At 38.9% G+C, this 19,692-nt stretch overlaps 1 protein-coding gene across 3 annotated transcripts in view; it reads right to left on the bottom strand.

Annotated features, from left to right (window-relative positions):
* LOC127423007 (SH3 and cysteine-rich domain-containing protein 2-like) overlaps positions 1-19,692 on the bottom strand; it is a 91,879-nt gene that overhangs the window by 54,642 nt on the left and 17,545 nt on the right. For all 3 annotated transcript variants that reach the window (XM_051666975.1, XM_051666974.1, XM_051666977.1), the window contains 2 exons: positions 9,106-9,481; positions 8,746-8,840 (listed from right to left, as the gene is read on the bottom strand). In XM_051666975.1, coding sequence (XP_051522935.1) covers positions 8,746-8,840; positions 9,106-9,481 — 471 coding nt within the window. The remainder of the gene's footprint in view (positions 1-8,745; positions 8,841-9,105; positions 9,482-19,692) is intronic.

A 19,692-nucleotide genomic window follows, 5' to 3' on the forward strand; every position in this document is an offset into this window, starting at 1 on the left:
TGTGAAGCATGTTGGTGGCTCACTGATGTTTTGGGGGTGTGTGAGCTCTAAAGGCACGGGGAATCTTGTGAAATTGATGGCAAGATGAATGCAGCATGTTATCAGAAAATACTGGCAGACAATTTGCATTCTTCTGCACGAAAGCTGTGCATGGGACGCTCTTGGACTATCCAGCATGACAATGACCCTAAGCACAAGGCCAAGTTGACCCTCCAGTGGCTACAGCCGAATAAGGTGAAGGTTCTGGAGTGGCCATCACAGTCTCCTGACCTTAATATCATCGAGCCACTCTGGGGAGATCTCAAACGTGCGGTTCATGCAAGACGACCAAGTCTTTGCATGACCTGGAGGCATTTTGCTAAGACGAATGGGCAGCTATACCATCTGCAAGAATTTGGGGCCTCATAGACAACTATTACAAAAGTCTGCACGCTGTCATTGATGCTAAAGGGGGCATTACACAGTATTAAGAACTAAGGGTATGCAGACTTTTGAACAGGGGTCATTTCATTTTTTTCTTTGTTGCCATGTTTTGTTTTATGATTGTGCCATTCTGTTATAACCTACAGTTGAATATGAATCCCATAAGAAATAAAAGAAATGTGTTTTGCCTGCTCACTCATGTTTTCTTTAAAAATGGTACATATATTACCAATTCTCCAAGGGTATGCAACATTTTGAGCACAACTGTACCTGCATGTAGGTAGTATAATGTTGTAAAGCTTAATATTTGTGACCCTCTCCATCATTTTCAGTTGCTTTGACTCAGAAACACATTTTGAGTTTTATGCACTAAAGTAAAAAGGACAGTCACATCTTTCTAATAATATAATTATTATGTTTCTATGGACTCAAGATCGCGGAGAGAGTGCGCACTGCAGCACATCCATTTAAATTGACTAGCATGATTGGTCACCACATTAAAAAGCTTCACAACAACATTTATTCTTTGAATTTCGTGATAAAATGTACATGGTTTAAAAGCTGAAAAAACAAAACAAAAAAAACAAAAAACAGTCAACAAACCTGTTTAGGTCTAAAATCACATTTCTACATAAACAGCCCATTACGACTTCTGACTCAATATGATAGAACACATCACATTTGAAACAACCTAGAAGTTAATAAAGTTAATGGTAGAAGTGCTGTAAAGTGTAAACAGTCAAAAGGATTTATGACGTGATCATATTATCAGTGGTCTTTGCCTGCTTTAAGTAAAGTTACAAAAATGTTTTCTTATAAACAGCAATAACATAAACTTGTAACATACAGTTAGTCACAAGTCAGATTATTTAATGGAAGATATATACAAAATAAGTCTCAAAATAAGATGCACAAACATTAAAGTTTATTGAATAGAGCTTAATATAGAATCAGTTTGATTTTTTTTATTCTTGGGTGTTTTTACACTCAAGAAGATTGACTACATTTGTGATAAACTTTACATATTTAGAGTTTCTAATATATTTTAATCATGTAGCTATACAAGTATTTTTCATAACATCTCAAAATTGACTCTGAATATGAATTATTTTGTATTTTGTGCATGTGTAATGTATATAACTTCCAGCATGACTTGTAATGACTTATAACCACTTAAAAATATCTTATGGATGTTTATAAGAAGACACTGCATTTGTCACTTTACTTAAAGCACCTATTATATATTTTACAAATAACTTCTGCAGATAAAATTAAATGTTGCGTGCATTATACTCTAAGGTATAACTATGAATAGCTAATTATTATAATGTATTATAATTGTGGTTACAATTATTTATGAGAAGATATAACATGTTATAAGGTGTATTATGAGACATTACTAATGCATAATAATGCATTTACAGTGCATTATAAACATGGGCTTTATAGAAAGTGTTACCAAAATCTTTTTTAGGAATACAAAATATTCTTAACTATTTTCTTAAGTTAGAAATTAAGATTTAGGCCTCGTTTTGGCCTAAATCTAAGGCAGCATCGCATGTTTCCTTCAAAGATAAGACAATCCAAGTGATTAAATTCCTCCAAAATAAATGTTGACAATATAAGTACAAATATACTTTATGTATATTGGATTCAGTACTGTAAAGTAATAAAATTGTTCAATCCAATTAAAATTTGACTAATTTACCCAATATTTCTGAGTGCTAAGAATATTATGCTTTGTATCTCCTCAATAGTTTAGCAGCATAACATCAGACACTATTAAAATCAATTGAGAGTCAAGTGTCCTGTGCAGTTATCATGAATAGAGCTGTTTTGTGTAGGGTGCATACTGGGTGGGTTGGCTTCCAATGTAAAGCTTGACAAATGGGTCCATTTAATTGGAATACTGCCTTAAATGTCGCTGCTTGCTGAAAATAACAGCTTAAACCAGCATGAATTTCCATGCTTTTCCACACTGGTTAATGCTAGATAGTGCTAGTTTGGTACTGGTCTAGCAGGTGGACCAATACAACTATTCTTTTGAAGCTGGTTGATCAAGGAAGTCTAAGCTAGTTAGGAAGCACACCATCAGCATCCCAAACATCTCTGCTGGTATGAGATAGAGCAAGAAAAATGCTTGTGGAGAGGTTTCTAGAGAGAGAGAGCATTATCAAATCAAAGTGGATCATGTCACTTCTTCCTTCTCTAGAAATTCAGGCTCTTCCAGGACAATGTACAATTTCTTTCTTCTCCAATCCTTCCTATTGCTCTCTCGTTAATCGCAGAATGTGTTTTCTGTGTGAAAAACTTTTCACAAACACACACAAGTATCTGAAGGAAACAACATTTGTGATAGTATATGCACTGGAGTCTGTTGACCTAGTTTGAGTAAATGTGAGGTAATTATAAAAGTGCCTGTTCAGCCTGTGAGGAGCAGACTGTGTTTTCATTATTTAGACAGTATGTGTGTAATGAAGAGAAGAGAGATTTTGTGTTCTGGAACAAATAATCACTTTTAACAGAGATCTTCAGCACTATGGGAAAAATAGCTGAAAGTAGCTTTGTTCTAAAACCTGCTACCTAGACAGCATTTTAAGGCATCATACACACACTCCCAATGCGAAGGCTGTAACACAGCAACATGATGTGCGACATGGAGTTTCTTCTAAAAAGCGTTTCAAACCAGTCACTGAGGCACATGTGCCTGCTGTTGACTGTACCAAAAGAGTACCAAAAGCAGTCGTAGTGTGCATGTGTTGAATGCATTCATATTTGCTTGCGGTCAAAAAAGTATACACCGATGAGCCAAAACGTTATGACCACCTAATATGCTAATATGCTGTTGGTCCTCCGCATGCCACCAAAACAGTGGTGACCTGCCAAGACATGGACTCTACAAGACCCATGAAATTGTCCTGTGGTATCTGGCAACAAAACATTAGCAGCAGATCCTTCAAGTCCTGTAAGTCCGACGTGGATTGGACTTGTTGGTCCAGCACATCCCACAGATGCTCAATCAGATTGAGATCTGGGGAATTTGGAGGCCAGGGCAACACCTTGAACTCTTCATCATGTTCATCAAACCATTCCCAAAAAATGTGTGCAATGTGGCAGGGTGCATTATCCTGCTGAAAGAGGCCATTGCCATCAGGGAATACCATTGCCATGAAGGGGTGTACCTGGTCTGCAATAATGTTTAGGTATGTGGCCTGTGTCAAATTGACATCCACATGAATGGCCGGACCCAGGGTTTCCCAACAGAACATTGCCCAGAGCATCACACTCCCTCCACTGGCTTGTCGTCTTCCCACAGTGCATCCTGGTGCCATCACTTCCCCAGGTAAATGGCACATACATACACTAATGTCCACGTGATAGAAAAGAAAACGGGACTCATCGGACCAGGCGACCTTCTTCCACTGCTAAGGTCCAGTTCTGACTCTCACATGCCCGTTGTAGGTGCTTTCGATGGTGGACAGGGGTCTCCATGGGCACTCTGACCAGACTACGGCTACGCAGCCCCATACGCAGTGTTATGACACATTCCTCCCGTAACCATCATTAAAATTTTATGTGACTTATGCCACAGTAGACCTTTTGTCAGTTCGGACAAGACAGGATAGCCTTCGTTGCCCTCACGCATCGATGAGCCTTGGGTGCCCAACATCCTGTCACTGGTTTGTGGTTTGTACCCCACAAGCCTTGCAGTTTCAGAGATGCTCTGACCCAGTCGTCTGGCAATAACAATTTGGTTGCTTGGGTCTTTACTCCTGCCCATTTCTCCTTCATTCAACACTTTGACTATGAGAACTGATTGTTCGCTTACCATCTAATCTACCCAGATCATGACATGTGGCCTTGTTAGGATATGATTGTTATTCGCTTCACCTGTGAGTGGTCATAATTTTTTGGCTCATCAGTGTACTTTGAAAGGCTGAGCACTCAACCGTGTGCGAGATGATCCGGACTGTGGTAAAATGAATTGTACCTGAGCTTGTAGACAGCAAGGCAGCTTACTAGGTTTTGCACCAGAGCCAGCTGGGTGGGTGTGGTGGGTGAGGGGGTTGCATCTCATAGCATTGTTTATGAAACACACAACAGTGGAGACTAGCATTTTGTCCTAACCAGACACAATGTGATAATACGACAAGCCATGATCCATGTAAATCTGAGCCGGGTTGCCCCTTCCACTGTCAACTCTCATTGGTCTAAAATCCTGCTCCTCATAACTGTACATCAAATATGTTCTGATTGGCTGTTATTGTGCTGCATCATGCAGCTGTTTTGCATCAGTGTTAATCTTGTCAATGAAATTACTGATGAAAATGTTTGTTGATGAAGGGTTTTTGACAATGATAATGAAAATGGGACAAAAAAAGACACATTAAACTGTTTTAATTAAAACATACTGTTGATGATGAGAAAAAAATAACTACAATTAATTCAGTAATTTTTTTAATATGTTGTCTTGGACTTACACTGACAATACATAAGGTTTCTGATATGACTGAGGTCTTCATCTCATGTGAGTAGTCATGATTTTTTACATGGGTTTCAAAATTGCAATTAATTTGTTTAGAAGTAAATCTTTTTAAATCAGGAAAAAAAAACATCTGGAAAGAATACATTGAAATATTCCAGTCATAATATGTTAGGGATTTCCCAGCTTGCGCTGCATGAGCTGAAAGAGCTGAACACCTGTACAACCAACTTTACAAACGGTTTGATTACCTTACTCAAACATATCCTATATATGTGATGTTAATTAAGCCACAAACACACTTTACCCTTACTTCCTGCCTTGGCAGTGTCCGCCCTCTCACCTCCAGGGCAGCATGTGCCAAACCCTCCAGGCCCTGGCTCTTCAAAATGCTTTGTGACCACCAGAATTCAGGGCTGCTGAGAGGAAGTGGCGCAAGTTGATAGAACCAGCTGACCTGAACAAGTATCAATCTCTACTTTCGTCTTTCTCTTCTAGTGTTTCTGCTGCCAAGGTTATCTATTAACAGAATTAGATCAATAACACTGCAAGTTCCCACCAACTGTTTACAACTTTCTCTTCTCTCCTCTATCCTCCCCCACCTCCTCTCACTACTTTTCTGACTGACGATGACTTTGCCATTTTTTTCACTGACAAGGTGATGACCATTAGCAGCCAGTTCTCTAAACCAGTGCTTCTCAAACTTTTTAGGCCAAGTACCAACTTCGATCAAATCAGAACATTCACCACCAATGTTCATTCAAATATTTTTTCAGCATTCGGCACATATACATTTTTAACGTAGTCTTAAGGATTGTGAGCAACATACACAATGCCATATTTGATTATCATCAATATTCCTGTAGTTTACACAATTAAGTTCAACAAGATCAGCAAGAGTGTGTTTCTAAAATCAAACATACAATATTAACATTTAGGAGTTTTGCACTCCAGTTCCAAATTTAGAAATTTGGAGTTTAGGCATTGCTAGACCCTGTTGCAGCTATGCAGCTAGCATCACCCTTAAAAATCTGTGATAATGTGCATGAAAACAGCGGCTGCAGTAAGCTATTTGAGGTTAATTTTACTCGGAATCATGCACTTAGCAGTCGTTAACTTGTCAAACTAAGTATTTTCCTTCCCTCTAGTCATAGGCAGACTTGGCCACTGGTGACATAGCGGCAATGTTCGTCACATGCACTGCCTTGTGCACAGCTGTCAGATGCGCACTCTGTCCCTCTTTTGAGCAATCTTCCAGTGAAATCAAAATACAGCTGAATACAACCCAGTGTCTTTGAGTCAAAAGCACTATTTAAGATCATAGACTTTAAGGAAGTCTGAGAATGTGTAAAATAAATGGAATTATATCTTGCCTCATTCACATTAGTATTTGTTGTTCTGTTTTCTGCATGGGAATAATATTGTGGTGTGCACATTGAGTCATCAGCGCAGCCACGCGCAACGTTACCTATTCACATCCTGCACTGCCGATGTGAAAAAAGAAAAAGGTGGGCTATCTTAAAGATATATTACAATTGTAATCATACATTAGAAATAAAACATGGAAAACATTTGAATTTTTTTTAAAAATATAAATATCCTGGGTCGTGCTGCGTACCACCTGGGGCACTCTGCGTACCACCGTTTGAGAACCACTGCTCTACACCACACACCCACAACCGCTCTCTTCCCACATATCTCTCTCTGTTTTCCTCTTTCTGTCTTCTTTCTGAGACAGATGTCTCCAAAGCTCTTCTTTCCAACTGTCCTACTACTTTTCCTCTTAACCCTGTTCCTTCTCATCTTCTGCAAGCTGCCTCTCCACCAATTCTTCCCGCACTCACACACATCAGCAACACATCCCTTACAACTGGAACCTTCCCCACCACATTTAAGCAGGCTTGGGTAACCCCACTGCTCAAAAAAGCAACACATTACCCCACAGTACTTGATAACTAAAGACTGGTCTTTCTCCTACTTTTCCTGGCAAAAACTCTTAAGTGGGTTGCATTTTAACCAGCTGTCTGCTTTCATAGAACAACTTACTTGATAGTCATCAGTCTGGTCTCACAAAAGGTTATTCCACAGAGACTGATATCCTATCTGTAACTAAAACTCTGAAAATAACAAAAGCTAATTTCAAATCATCTGTACTCATCATCCTTTAACACAGTGAACCACCTGATCCTCCTGTCCACCCTCTACGAACTGGGCATTACAGGAACCACGCTTGGCTGGTTCGAGTCGTACCTCATAGGCAGATCCTTCAAGGTCTCCTGGAGAGGAGAAGTGTCCAAGTCACACCAGCTGACTACTGGTGTTCCTCTGGGATCAATGCTTGGGCCCCTCCTCTTCTCGATCCACACAGCATCGCTCGGACGTATCATAAAGGCACGTGGTTTCTCCTATCACTGCTACTCAGATGATATGCAGCTCTACCTGGCGTTCCAGCCTGACCACCTCACTGTCTCGGCTCCTATCTCTGACTGCCTTTCAGATATCTCAGCCTGGATGAAGGAACAACTCCTTTGTTCAACCTTGCCAAGACAGAACTTCTGGTAATCCCTGCCAACCCATCTGTTGACCACAACCTCACAATTCATCTTGGTTCAGCAATACTTACACCATCCAGGACAGCCAGGAACCTGGGAGTGGTGTTTGATGACTAGATCTAGTCAGTCGCCCAGTCTTGCAGGTATGCACTTTACAACATTAGGAAAATCAGAACTTTCCTGTCTGAATACGCTGCGTAGCTCCTGATCCAATCTCTTGTCATATCAAGACTTGGCTACTGCAATGCTCTTTTGGCCAGGCTCCCCACTAGCACAAATAAGCCACTGCAGTTGGTCCAGAATGCGGCGACGAATCTTGTCCTTAATCAGTCAAAGAGGGCCCACGTTACCCCCTCTTGATCTCACTCCACTGTCACTGCCCGCATCAAAATCAAGGCTTTGACTTTGGCCTTCAGGACAGATGATGAAACAGCACCCTATTACTTAAACACACTCCTCCAGGTCTATGCCCCCTCTCACTCCCTGCGTTCAAAGAATGAGCACCGCCTGGTGGTTCCATTGCAACGAGGTAAAAAGCCGCTTTCCAGATCATTCACATTTTCTGTTCCTCAGTGGTGAAATGTGCTTCTAACCCCCACCCAAACTGTTGAGACCTTCTCAACATACAAAAAACAGCTGAAGACGCATCTCTTCCATGAGCACTTATTCAGTCCACAAACATAAGGCACTTGCATTCTATATTTATAAAAAAATTGTGTCTTTCTTTGCTCTAACTTCTGTACTACGGCAGCTACGAATAGAACTTAGCAGTGCGATCCTGCGGATATTGATACATTTTTAAGTTGCTTTGGATAAAAGAATCTGCTAAATTACTAAATATAAATGTAAACTGTGACATAGGACCTCACAACTTTTAGTTGTTACTTGTAGTAAAACCAATCAATATCACCAATTTAACGTGGGCCAAAACTCTGAATTTATGAAGATATATTATACGATGGGGGCAAGTCCACCCCATCCAAGCAAGGATGCATACAAACATTATGTAATTTACAAACATTGTATAATGCCTCCTAAATGCAAGCAAGTTTCAGGGGCTGCTAAATAAAAAGCAAGGCAAGCACGCAAAGAAAGGCTGATTGACAGGTGAGGTGCTTCACAGGTGTCTGTTTTTGTCAAAAGACAAAAATTATAACTAAAATAAAAAACTGTGTGAAAATTAACACTGTTTAGTATTCAGGCTGGACAAACAATTTGGAATCCTATTACATTGCACTAAGTCAAGAGCATTTGTGGTTTTTGGTAATGTGAACTGAACTGCCTCACCTTGCCATGGCAGGCTTGTTGGGAAAGCTCAGACGAACACCAGAGATGAGCTCCTATTTTACATGATTTACACCGCAAACCCTGCTTAGAGTTCCCTAGAAAGACAAAAAAAAAAAATAGCACATGTTGGTCCAAATATCTTTTTATGACTTATTGATACTTGTTATATACCTCATGTTTATAATTTAAGGAATAGTTTATTCAAAAAATGTTGTGTTCCACAAAAGAAAGAAAGTCATATGGGCTTGGAACGACATGAGAGTGAGTAAATTTTGACATAATTTAAATTTTTGGGTGAACCCTATAAATTTGTATTGCAGCCACAGAGTCTGTGTATATAAGGTTGGTATCTTTACATACCTATTATTATTTGTTTGCACAGCTGACAAACAGTTGGTCGGCGAAACACATATTCCTGAAACAAGTGTTTCTTCTCTGGGCAGGACTGTAATTGGAGTGAGGATTTAGAACTGAGAGAGATGGAGGGACTGACGGCGGGTGACTGCGATGACAGCGACGGGTTGGGGCTGATCGATGGTGACAGCGACGGTGAACAATCAAATTGCAGGGGACACTCCTGAAATGGTGGAGATGGAGGTTCCAGAGCAGGTGAAGGATGTTCAGAGATGAAGTCTGGAGAACGCCGAGCTTCGTTGTTGGTGCACTGGAAGAAGTTCTCAACGCTTTTACTTCTCATGACTGACTTGAAAGAAAGAGAGCGCTTCAATCGCTGGAGCTGCAATGAAAGACAACATCACATTACAGCTACATTCTAGAAGAGACCAGGGAACATTATGTGTCTAGCTGTGCTGATGTAAGCACTTGATGCAATCAGTACTTATTCCATTGTACTTACAATAACATAAGATTTAGCTCTGAGCCTTAGGGCTGCGTGAAAATATCGAGTTCCCTGATGCATCACAATCTCCATTTGAATGATCCTTAAATCCCAGATCGATCTTTTACTTTATGCAAATCACAATGTAGAGGGCTATGCAACTAAAAATGCCTGTGGTAAATTTTCAGATTTCACTCATCAGTGATTGAGTGATATAATGGCAATGTTCAGCAGTGAAATTCTTTCACTGTGTATTGAGAGTAAATGTTTGGTTTGACTCATTCTGTGTAATGTGTGTCCAAAGACAAAATATCCTCCCTGTTCTTTACAGTAAGTTGTTAATAAAACAAAAAATATAGCCGCAAGTGGCTGTTATCAACGTCCAAGCATATATGGACAGAAGATGTCCAAAATAATCAAATTTGTGGATCCTGTAGACAGCTGTTTTGGAGTCAAATTTCCACTGCTTTGATAACAGTTATTAAAAACAGTTATTACATTTTAGCACCCCCTAGCATCAGAAATGTATTAAATTTTGCATGTGACCTCATAATGTTCTGTTGTGTACCATGTGTACTAAGGTTACAAGAAACAGGACAATTAGTCATAATGGGCCACACCCAAAAGTGAATTAGCTTTTATCTTCCGAATGACTTAACGAATCAAAACTATTTTTGATAACATTTTGTCAGGAGGGTCTGTAAATGATGTATACCAAATTTATTTTTGTGAATCAGACAAATGCCCAAGGACGAGAGAGTGCTGTTATATCATGTGTTCTACAAATCCATGTAAATATTTTGTTACAGTACCAATTATGCTTGTAAACAATAAATGTAACACAATATATCTATGCAATGGGTCTTAAACATCATGTCAGTTAATCACTGGGGTGCCTCAGAGTTAGTGCTTGGTCCTCTCCTGTTTTTGGACTGCACTATGACCAATCATACAGTCACATGAAGCTCTACCTGTCATTTCACCTTCATCTGAAACTTGTGAAGACAAAACTCCTTGTTATCCCCGCTAACTCATCAAATGGCCACAACATCACTGTACATTTGGGCTCAACAACGCTAACAACAGCCAGGCCATCCAGGAAACAGTTTGATGACCAGATAAACTTCACTGCACACATCGCAACAACTGCCAGTAATGCAGATTCTTCTGATTTCAGAAGTATCAGATCCTAACTGTCTAAGGAGCACAACTCCTTTACCAGGCTTATGCCATCTCAACACTGGAGTGTTGCAATGCTGTGTTGGCTGGCCTTCCAGTTAGCATGATAAAGCCTTTACAGATGATCCAGAACATGGCAGCACATCTGGTCTTCAACCAACCAAAGAGGGCCCCTGTCACACCCCTCTTGGTCTCACTCAACTGGCTACCTATAGCTGCCCACGTCAAATACAAGGCTTTGAAAGCTGCTTTAGTATGTGTTTGCTTATATAGAAGGTGAGGCAGCTAACTAGGGTTTGAAGCAAGTTAGCAACTCTCGGTAGAAGCGGAAATGAAGACCTCTTCAAAAAGGCCAAATACAAGTTGGAGAAGGGAATCATTACAACCAAAAAAAGGTACTCTGAAAAGCTGACAAAACAGATATCAGCCAAAGATCCATCATCAGTCTGGAAAGGCTTAAAAGACATCACAAGCTACAAAAAGAAAACAAATGTCCATGAACGACTGCCAATTAACAAACAACCTTAACACTTTCTCCTGCAGATCTGAAAGACAGTCTCCAAAACCACCTCAACTCACTCAAAGCCATTCACACCTAATATAGGTCTGTGAGACAACAGCCACTGCCCCAACACAAACTGACCATGGACTATCTGTGAAAAAGATGTACAGACACTCTTCAAAAAAACCAAAAATTAAAAAGCACCTGGACCTGATTTTTTTTCCTGCCTCCCTGAAGCACTGTGCAGACCAACTAGCTCCACTCTTCGCACACATCTTCAATCAGTCTCTGGTCCTGTGCTCAGTTCCTGTCTGTTTAAGAAATCCATAGTCTTTCCAGTTCCAAAAAAGCAAAGGTTCTCTTGTCTAAATGACTACAGGCCAGTGTCTTTGACGAATGTGGTCATGAAAACCTTTGAAAGACTTGTAATCAGCTATGTTAAAACCATCACAGATCCCTGGCTGGACCCTTTGCAGTTTGCCTACAGTGCCAACAGGTCTGCAGAGGATGCTGCGAACATGAGTTTGCACTACATCTTACAGCATCTGGATAGTACTGGATCATACATTAGAATTCTGTTTATGACTACAGTTCTGCTTTATCCTAAGCTGTCCCAGCAGGCTGTGCCAGACTTACACTGTACATAGTAAAATCTAGGGATGGGCATTCATCAATAATTTGGTATTCGAATATTTAAGCTCATAAAAAACGAATACTTGAATATTCTACTATATAAATGAAGGTAATTAATGAGAAAGAGACGTTGTAAAATAATTTTTTTAGTCATAAAGTTTGTCACCATTTAAAAAAAACAAGCTTCTAATTATAATCAAAACAAGCTTATATTATGTCCTGTGTTTTTTGTTGAAAACATTTAAACAAGCAATGCGTGAAAACAAAAAAGTATAGAATGAAAGCATTTAAGCTCAAGCAAAGCGAAGAAAAAGAAGCCGCTAATAAAGTACACTGATGCAATTAACATACAGGACGAATATAAACACTCGACATATAATAGTTATCATGTTTATATTGTATCTCATGTCATGTTTTTGTTGAGAAAAACAAGCATATCCACATGCTCAGTAAACTATACTCATTAATGCAATTTCTACAGATTTGTCAGCTGCACATTTATTCTGCAAATCTCCCATTCTACCACATCCCAGAGGTGTTCTACATCAGCGCAGACAACATCCCTGCCATTAAGACCCGACTGAAGATGGAAATGCTAGAATCAGCAAGACATACATATAACCAGGTTAATAATAATTATGTCCTTGAATATGATACTTCCACAAACACATACGTATTTATATGTAATTCAACTGCAAAACTAATGTGATTTTTTTTCCCTTCTGGCAGGAGAAGAGATCTCGTACTGAAACCGTTCAGAAGTCTCAAAGTGCTCAGCCCTCTGGGGAAAAGGCAAAGAAGTCACTTGGCAGCCTTTTCAAAACCAGTGTGGCCTCTTCTGCTTTGCCTGTGCAACTTGAAAATGTCGTGGAGGCAGAGTTAAACAGTTACCTGTTGTTCCCTGTCATTGACGGAGAGGACGATCCCTTGGCCTGGTGGTAGGTGCACAAGATCAACTTTCCACGACTGTGTAAGGTAGCCCGCAAAGTATCTTTGTGTACCAGACACAAGTGCCTCCTCAGAGCGCCTGTTTAGCACCGGAGGGAATATAGTGACTTGCACTCGCTCGTCCTTAAAACCAGCAAAATTGGATATGCTGGTTTTCATAGCAAAAAACCTCTGAGCTTCTGAGAACCATTCAGTGGGATCATTTTGGCTGGCAGTGCCATACTCATTGTGCACTTTAGTCTGTATGGTGTGTTGCTGTTACTGACTAGAGATAATTAAGATTAATATTTATATTAATGTTCAGACAGTGTTTCTTTTTCTTTTAAGATTTAATTAAAAAGTACAATTCACATGTTATATTACATTTAACTTTGATTTACCTAAATATTTTCAAAGAGGTACAGGCAGATATTTGTTCTCCTTTATTTTTCTGCACTTTGTATGTTATGTTACTGACTGGAGATCAGTAAGAATATATATATATATATGTGTGTGTGTGTGTGTGTGTGTGTGTGTGTGTGTGTATAGTTTATTTATTTCTTTAAAGACTGTCTAGTAAAGTTCACAGACAGTGTTTAAAAAGTGCAATCCACATGTTTACATGTATGTTTATTACAATGACTTAGAATTATCTGAATAATACTGAGTGTGGTAAAGCCACAGATTTGTTTTTATATTTCTGCAATCTGCGCTTTAGTTTGTGTGATTTGTTACTGACTATCATATTAATGTTTACACCAGGCTTATTTGTCAGTGCTTTATGTTGTCATGATAATTATTACATTTACCAGGCTGGAAGTTCAACAAATCAGTCAATATACTACTGTGATTGACATATTTTTATTTAACTACTTCATTCATATCAATTCATGCATCACCTAATTTCATAATAATGTATAGGCCTGGCCTACAGGAAAGAACAGTTTATGTTTAATCTATCTAATATTGTGTTGTTCATAGAATACAATGATTTATTGCATGTCTTTGTTGAATAATACAGATGATAAAGAGTTATAAAAATAATCGCATATTAAATCGCAATCGTAATATTGGTAAAAAAAAAATCGCAATTAGATTATTTCCCAAAATCGTTCAGCCCTACATGACAAAAGATCATTTTCACAGTAGTGTAGCTCAGGGGCGGACTGGCCATCGGGAGCACCGGGTGTTTTCCTGGCGGGCCGCTAGGTAATTTGGGCCGGCCCGCTGCTGTGCAAATAATAGCCCATCCTAGAGGCGATATTGGAGGCCACCCTGGGCTCCAACATGGCCACGCGGAACCCGTAACAGAGCGAGAATTCAATACACTTAGTAAGGTCAAAACAACACAATGGCTTTTATTTTGAAATCCTGTAATGACTTTTGTTTTGAGATCGCTTATATTGTGGCACTGTTTCCGTAAGCGCATGTTTACTCCGTAACTCACATGGACTTCATTATTTGACATACAAATTACAATAATGGTGACAACCAAAGACGATATATTAAGTATAGGACAAGCTCTGAATAATCACAAAATGACAAATAACTGCAAGTTACAACAAATACAATAACAGCAGCGTAAATAAAATCAGCAAACAGTAAAGCTATGGGCAATACATAGACATTTGCATAATTTATTCATACCACAACGCATTAGTAGGAGCTGAAGTGTGGCTTGCTGATTACTGCTCATACCTGATAAAAATGCAGAAAATAAGTCATGAAAAATATTACTTTGTGGCTATTTGAGTCTTACTTTGTTTAAAGGACAGCAGAAACAGCACTTGTCAACATATAGGGCTTTTCACTTTTTCTTAAGAATAATCTGGGGAAGAAATTAAAACGCTGCAGATGTAAAGACGCAACAAACTCACATAGAGTGAAAATATGAGCAATTAATCTGCAAAATATCTGCAAAGTTCTAGGCTTTAAGAGGTATGTTTATTATAATTTTTTACATATATTTATATTTATTTCACAGTAAAATGAAATCAATGAGCTGGTGTGGTGTTGCGGGCTGGGTTTTGTGGGCAGCTCTGGGTCATAATGTCCAGGGCCACTTTTTAGTCCAATCCCATCTCTGGTGTAGCTTTTCGAATAACAAGTTTATTTACCAAAAAGTAGAGATAAATAAATGTCAGGTGATGTACTGTAAATGAATTCTGCAATCAGAACTGATTGATATATCTGATATATTGATATATTTTGTATAGCTGAAAATATTTTCTTTAAACAGTTTCAAGGTAGATAGCTACTTAGTTAGCTACATTACTAGCTACATTACACAAAGTAGCTCGACTGTAGTTTAACTACTTTAAGTAATGAGTAGCTTGTAGCTTGGAAAGCTACAGTTTTTAACTTAGCTTCCCCAACACTGAGACAGAGATGAGGGAAAACTGTGCATGAAATCAAAACAGAACAAACACTTCATACATCTGATTTTATGGAAATAAGAAAGCCTAAAGCTAAACAATTTGGCAGATTATTGGTCAGATGTGATCAATGCTGAACTTTTGAGCCTCTATATTTGTAACATTATCCTTAGAGAGAAACATGATGGTGGACAATTCATACTTGAAAACTTAGAAGGTATAGAAGAAAAATTAAATGGAGCTAGTAAAAAAAATCTGGAGTGCAAAATAATCCTTGAGGAAAAACAGCAATTGGCAAAAGCAAAGGGGCTTTAAAAAATCAGCTTCCAACAGAAGCAGAAACATACAGATAAAGCTACACTACCCAGAAAAAGCCCAGACTTTAATGACATGTGATGTGTGTGTGTGTGTGTGTGTGTGTGTGTGTGTGTGTGTGTGTGTGTGTGTGTGTTTGTGTGAGTGTGCGAAAGAGAGAGAGAGAGAGGTGAGTTTCACTGTTTTATTCTGGGATGAAAGAAAAGAGAAATATCACCTGTGGGGCTATAGATCCTAACTGAATGTGAGATAGACTGTGTGTGTGTGTGTGTGTGTGTGTGTGTGCACGCGTGAGTGTGCGTAAGGTGCACCGCCAGCTATTATTAAACTAGAACGCTGAAGGCAGAGCCCTTTTCGACAACTGAAGACTTTCGACATACCACAGAGTGACAGGCAGGAAGAATAAGAGAGAGAGAGAGAGAAAGATGAAATGTGAGAACAGTGAAAGACAAGCTAAAAATATATTTTCTTGATTTTGAAGTCAAAACAATTCTGAAACTTTCTTGCTCTGACATTCAAAAAGACGCACATCCACATATAGGCACATCTGAATTCAATGTTTGCGTAACTAAGATGCCTCCATTGGATGGAATTATGAAGGAAGTATTTAGATGTATCCTTCACTGCCTATGGTATTCTATACATAATGATGACAATGTGAAATATGAAATTTGGTCACAATTCAATTCAATTATTCATTTTCAATGGGAGCGGCAGCAGAACGGAGGTGGCCCAGCTTCAAGCACATTTACGAGAATGTTTTATCTTTTCACGGCTGCCACGTGACATTGACCAATCAAAGGTAAATTTAATCAACCGCCATTTAGCTTTTAACTGGTTAGTTCCCTTCAGAACAGTCTGAAATCACTATTCTGTATATAGTGCACTATTTGGCATTCACTATTAAGGCAGTGAGTGTATGAGTGAGTGATTTCGCTCATTAACATTTATTTAGGCTGTGTTCTATTTGTGGTTGAACTATTTTATGGAGAAATAACGCATTTTATGGAGATATAAAGCAAGAGACAGACACAGTGGGTGTGGTGTCAGGCCTCAGGGAGGCGTTTATTTTAAATAATAAACAACAGAAAAGACAAAAAGGGAAAAATTAAGTGTCCTTATGGGGTAAGTGTCCAAAATAAATAGTGCGATGGGGCTGGATGAAGGTCGGGGATTGATGAGAAGGTTCGTCCGGTGGCCGACTGGTCTGGGGTGTGAGGGTCCATGTGGCTTATCCCTGGGCCATGTGGCGTAAGGAGAATGCCAGCATGCATGCACAGGGGGCTTGAGACCAGCCTCTCAAGGAAAGGCGCGGACTGCATTTTAAAGGCAGTGGTGATGAGGCCCTATTCACATCAGGAGCTCCTCATCATCCATTGCCAAACAAGGCTTACTAAATTGAGCCTCTTCTCTTTGCTGCCTGCTCCCATTGTGAGGCTGGATGAAGGACGGCCCTCAGAAGAGGTGGGGCAATGATAATCCAAGGGAGGGGCAAGTCATTCTGACACAATATAGAATCGGTAACTAAATATCGTTATAATATCGTATCAGGACTGTGGCAATTCCCAGTCCTAATAGTTAAATATTTAATTAGGGTGACATTTCCTACTGAAAATTAACCATGGTTACTGCAGATTACTATAGTAAAACCGTGGTTAATTTTCATTTGGGTTAAAGGTTACAACATTGAATTTAACATGAAATTTTACTTACATAATATACTGTATGTTAATAAACTATACATTCCCTATTTCATACAACTGAATTGATATATAGTGAGAAACAGCAGCAATAGACTAAATATTTCGCTTAAAAAAAGAAGGCAAAGTCGCTTTAAGGTTGCGTGGGGTTCAAGTGAATCAGTGAATCATTTATGTGAACTAGTTCATTTACATGAACCGTTTGAAAGAACTGACTTAATAAAATGAAGCGGAGTGCACTACAATAAATATAAATGAATAATTTATTTGAACCACTTCTTTCAATTAACGTCCGAAAGAACTGATTTGAACTTAAATGATTTTGTTTTCCAGACACTACATTAGAGAGAGAGAGAGGGGTTTAGGTGAGTGGAAAAGTAGCTTGTTACTGGAAAAGCTACACTTTTGTGAAAATAGCTGAGCTACTGTCATGCTACTGAAAATGTAGTTAAGTTAGTGGCATCGCTACTTTTAGTTAAATTACACACCAATACTGTTTGACAGAGTCTATGGAAATACTGATTTCACCGAATAGTATTGATAGACTATTGTTCTATCTAATAAAAATATACCATTTCACCCAATATTCATGTGCTATATATTTTTTCTTAGCTAAGCAAGCTGGGAAAAATCTCAAGCCGGCATTACACTAGCCGTCCTGTTATTTGACTCTTTCACTCATTGATTAAAGTAATCATGACTGACTGTGAATACAAAATTTCAACAATGGCATCTGAAAATGAAAATTATTGATTTTAAATGATGCTGCATCCAAGCCGCTAGGTGTCAGTGTAAGTCCAAGATGACACAAAGACAAAAGTTACTGAGTGCACCTTTAAACAAAGCAAAGTGTCAGCACTCATTTGAAACCTTGTGAGTCTACATGCGCAAATCCCGTACTGAGCAAGGAGACTGACAAAGCACTTAAGTATCGCTCTTATTACTTCAATTCCGCCTGTTTGTATTTCTTCCTCTTTCTCTTCTCTCCTGATATCAGAGTTCCTATAAAAAAAAACCTGTTTAACAAATGTTTGCAGAGACATTTTTCAGTTGGTAATAGTACACCTGCAGAAACAACTGCGGTTTGGTTGCTAGGAGACTTTGTTGACAATCGAACACCTGCAAAGCTAAGGGTAATGTTGCCATTTTAGATGTCATTTTTCAAAATTCGGGCAATGAAACTGCTTTATGTTGAGAAGTAGGAGAATAGTTTAAATTTGACATTGAATGGAACGTAGCTATCTATGCAGGTAGCTCACTAGTGTTTGGAACAGAGCCACTGAGAGCTAATTGCTGGCTTGCTCGCAGGTGTTATGAGCTGCTGTATGTGCACTAGGTGATTTGTCTTTGCATTGGAGTTATTTTCACTGCTTACTCTGAGTTATATCAGCCAAAATTGACATTAACATGATCGGTAGCATAAACTGTTATGCCAATTTAATTCATGCTTTTCAGTACAGTTGCTTAGCTTGATGTATGCTGTTTACTCATCATTACTGACTTCATAAAAGTCAAGTTACTTGCACAGTAAGTTGTCAGAGAGAGCAATATATAGATAGATAGATGTTACTCCACTCCCTTTGTTATCAGAAGCAAATACATCAACTCAAATACCCTGTGATAGGAAACAAGACCAAATAACTTTGAATTAGTTAACTGTTGAAGCACAGTACAGCATAACACAGATCCAACACACATACAAATGCATTGATGTCTTTATTGCTGAGGTTTGCACATATGTGTGGATGATAATTAGTCACATAATGGAGTTTTATAAACAAGGTTTGGGGGGAGCAAGGTAATTTAATCCGACCAATCACATCGCTAGAGTAAGCGTATATAAACAGCCGCTTACCTCTACATGGCGTTGAGTCTTCCGGCATTCGGCCCCGCCCATTGCCCACGATGCAGTGACTCGGATCTTAATCATTCTGCAAACTTGTCTCACCTCTCAGCATTCAAGTTTGCCTCGCTGCACAGCCCCATTAACACGAAGCAAGTGCTGCTACAAACTTCCACTCATCTCTACACTATAACATGACTTTCCCTCCGCCCGTCAGGTAAAATCAATCTATTATTTTATTTTACAGACAGTCTTCTCTACTTTTGCCTGAATCATTGGATTACAAACTTTTATTTACAAGCTTGACCATACAACTTAATTACTGAATAATTTTAAAAGCATTCAACAATCCGTCATAATTTTACACTTCACCCAAGTTTAAAGTAACAGGTTAAATCAACGCCAAATGAGTCAACTTGGCACCTTGCTTTATACTCTAATGTTTTTCTGTAGAATTTATTACAAGTTATCAATATAAACAAGTCATTTTATCCACCACACTACCTGCAAACAGTGCTTTTATAGTATCTATTCAGTCCAACTCTCAGGCACAAACTCCTACGATTTAATTCGTCCTCGTCAAAACGAGACGAGTCACCCCGTGCCAGTAATACAGAGCTATGAAATGACTCGCA

The sequence above is a fragment of the Myxocyprinus asiaticus genome, chromosome 32, assembly GCF_019703515.2.
Source record: "Myxocyprinus asiaticus isolate MX2 ecotype Aquarium Trade chromosome 32, UBuf_Myxa_2, whole genome shotgun sequence".
NCBI lineage: Eukaryota > Metazoa > Chordata > Actinopteri > Cypriniformes > Catostomidae > Myxocyprinus > Myxocyprinus asiaticus.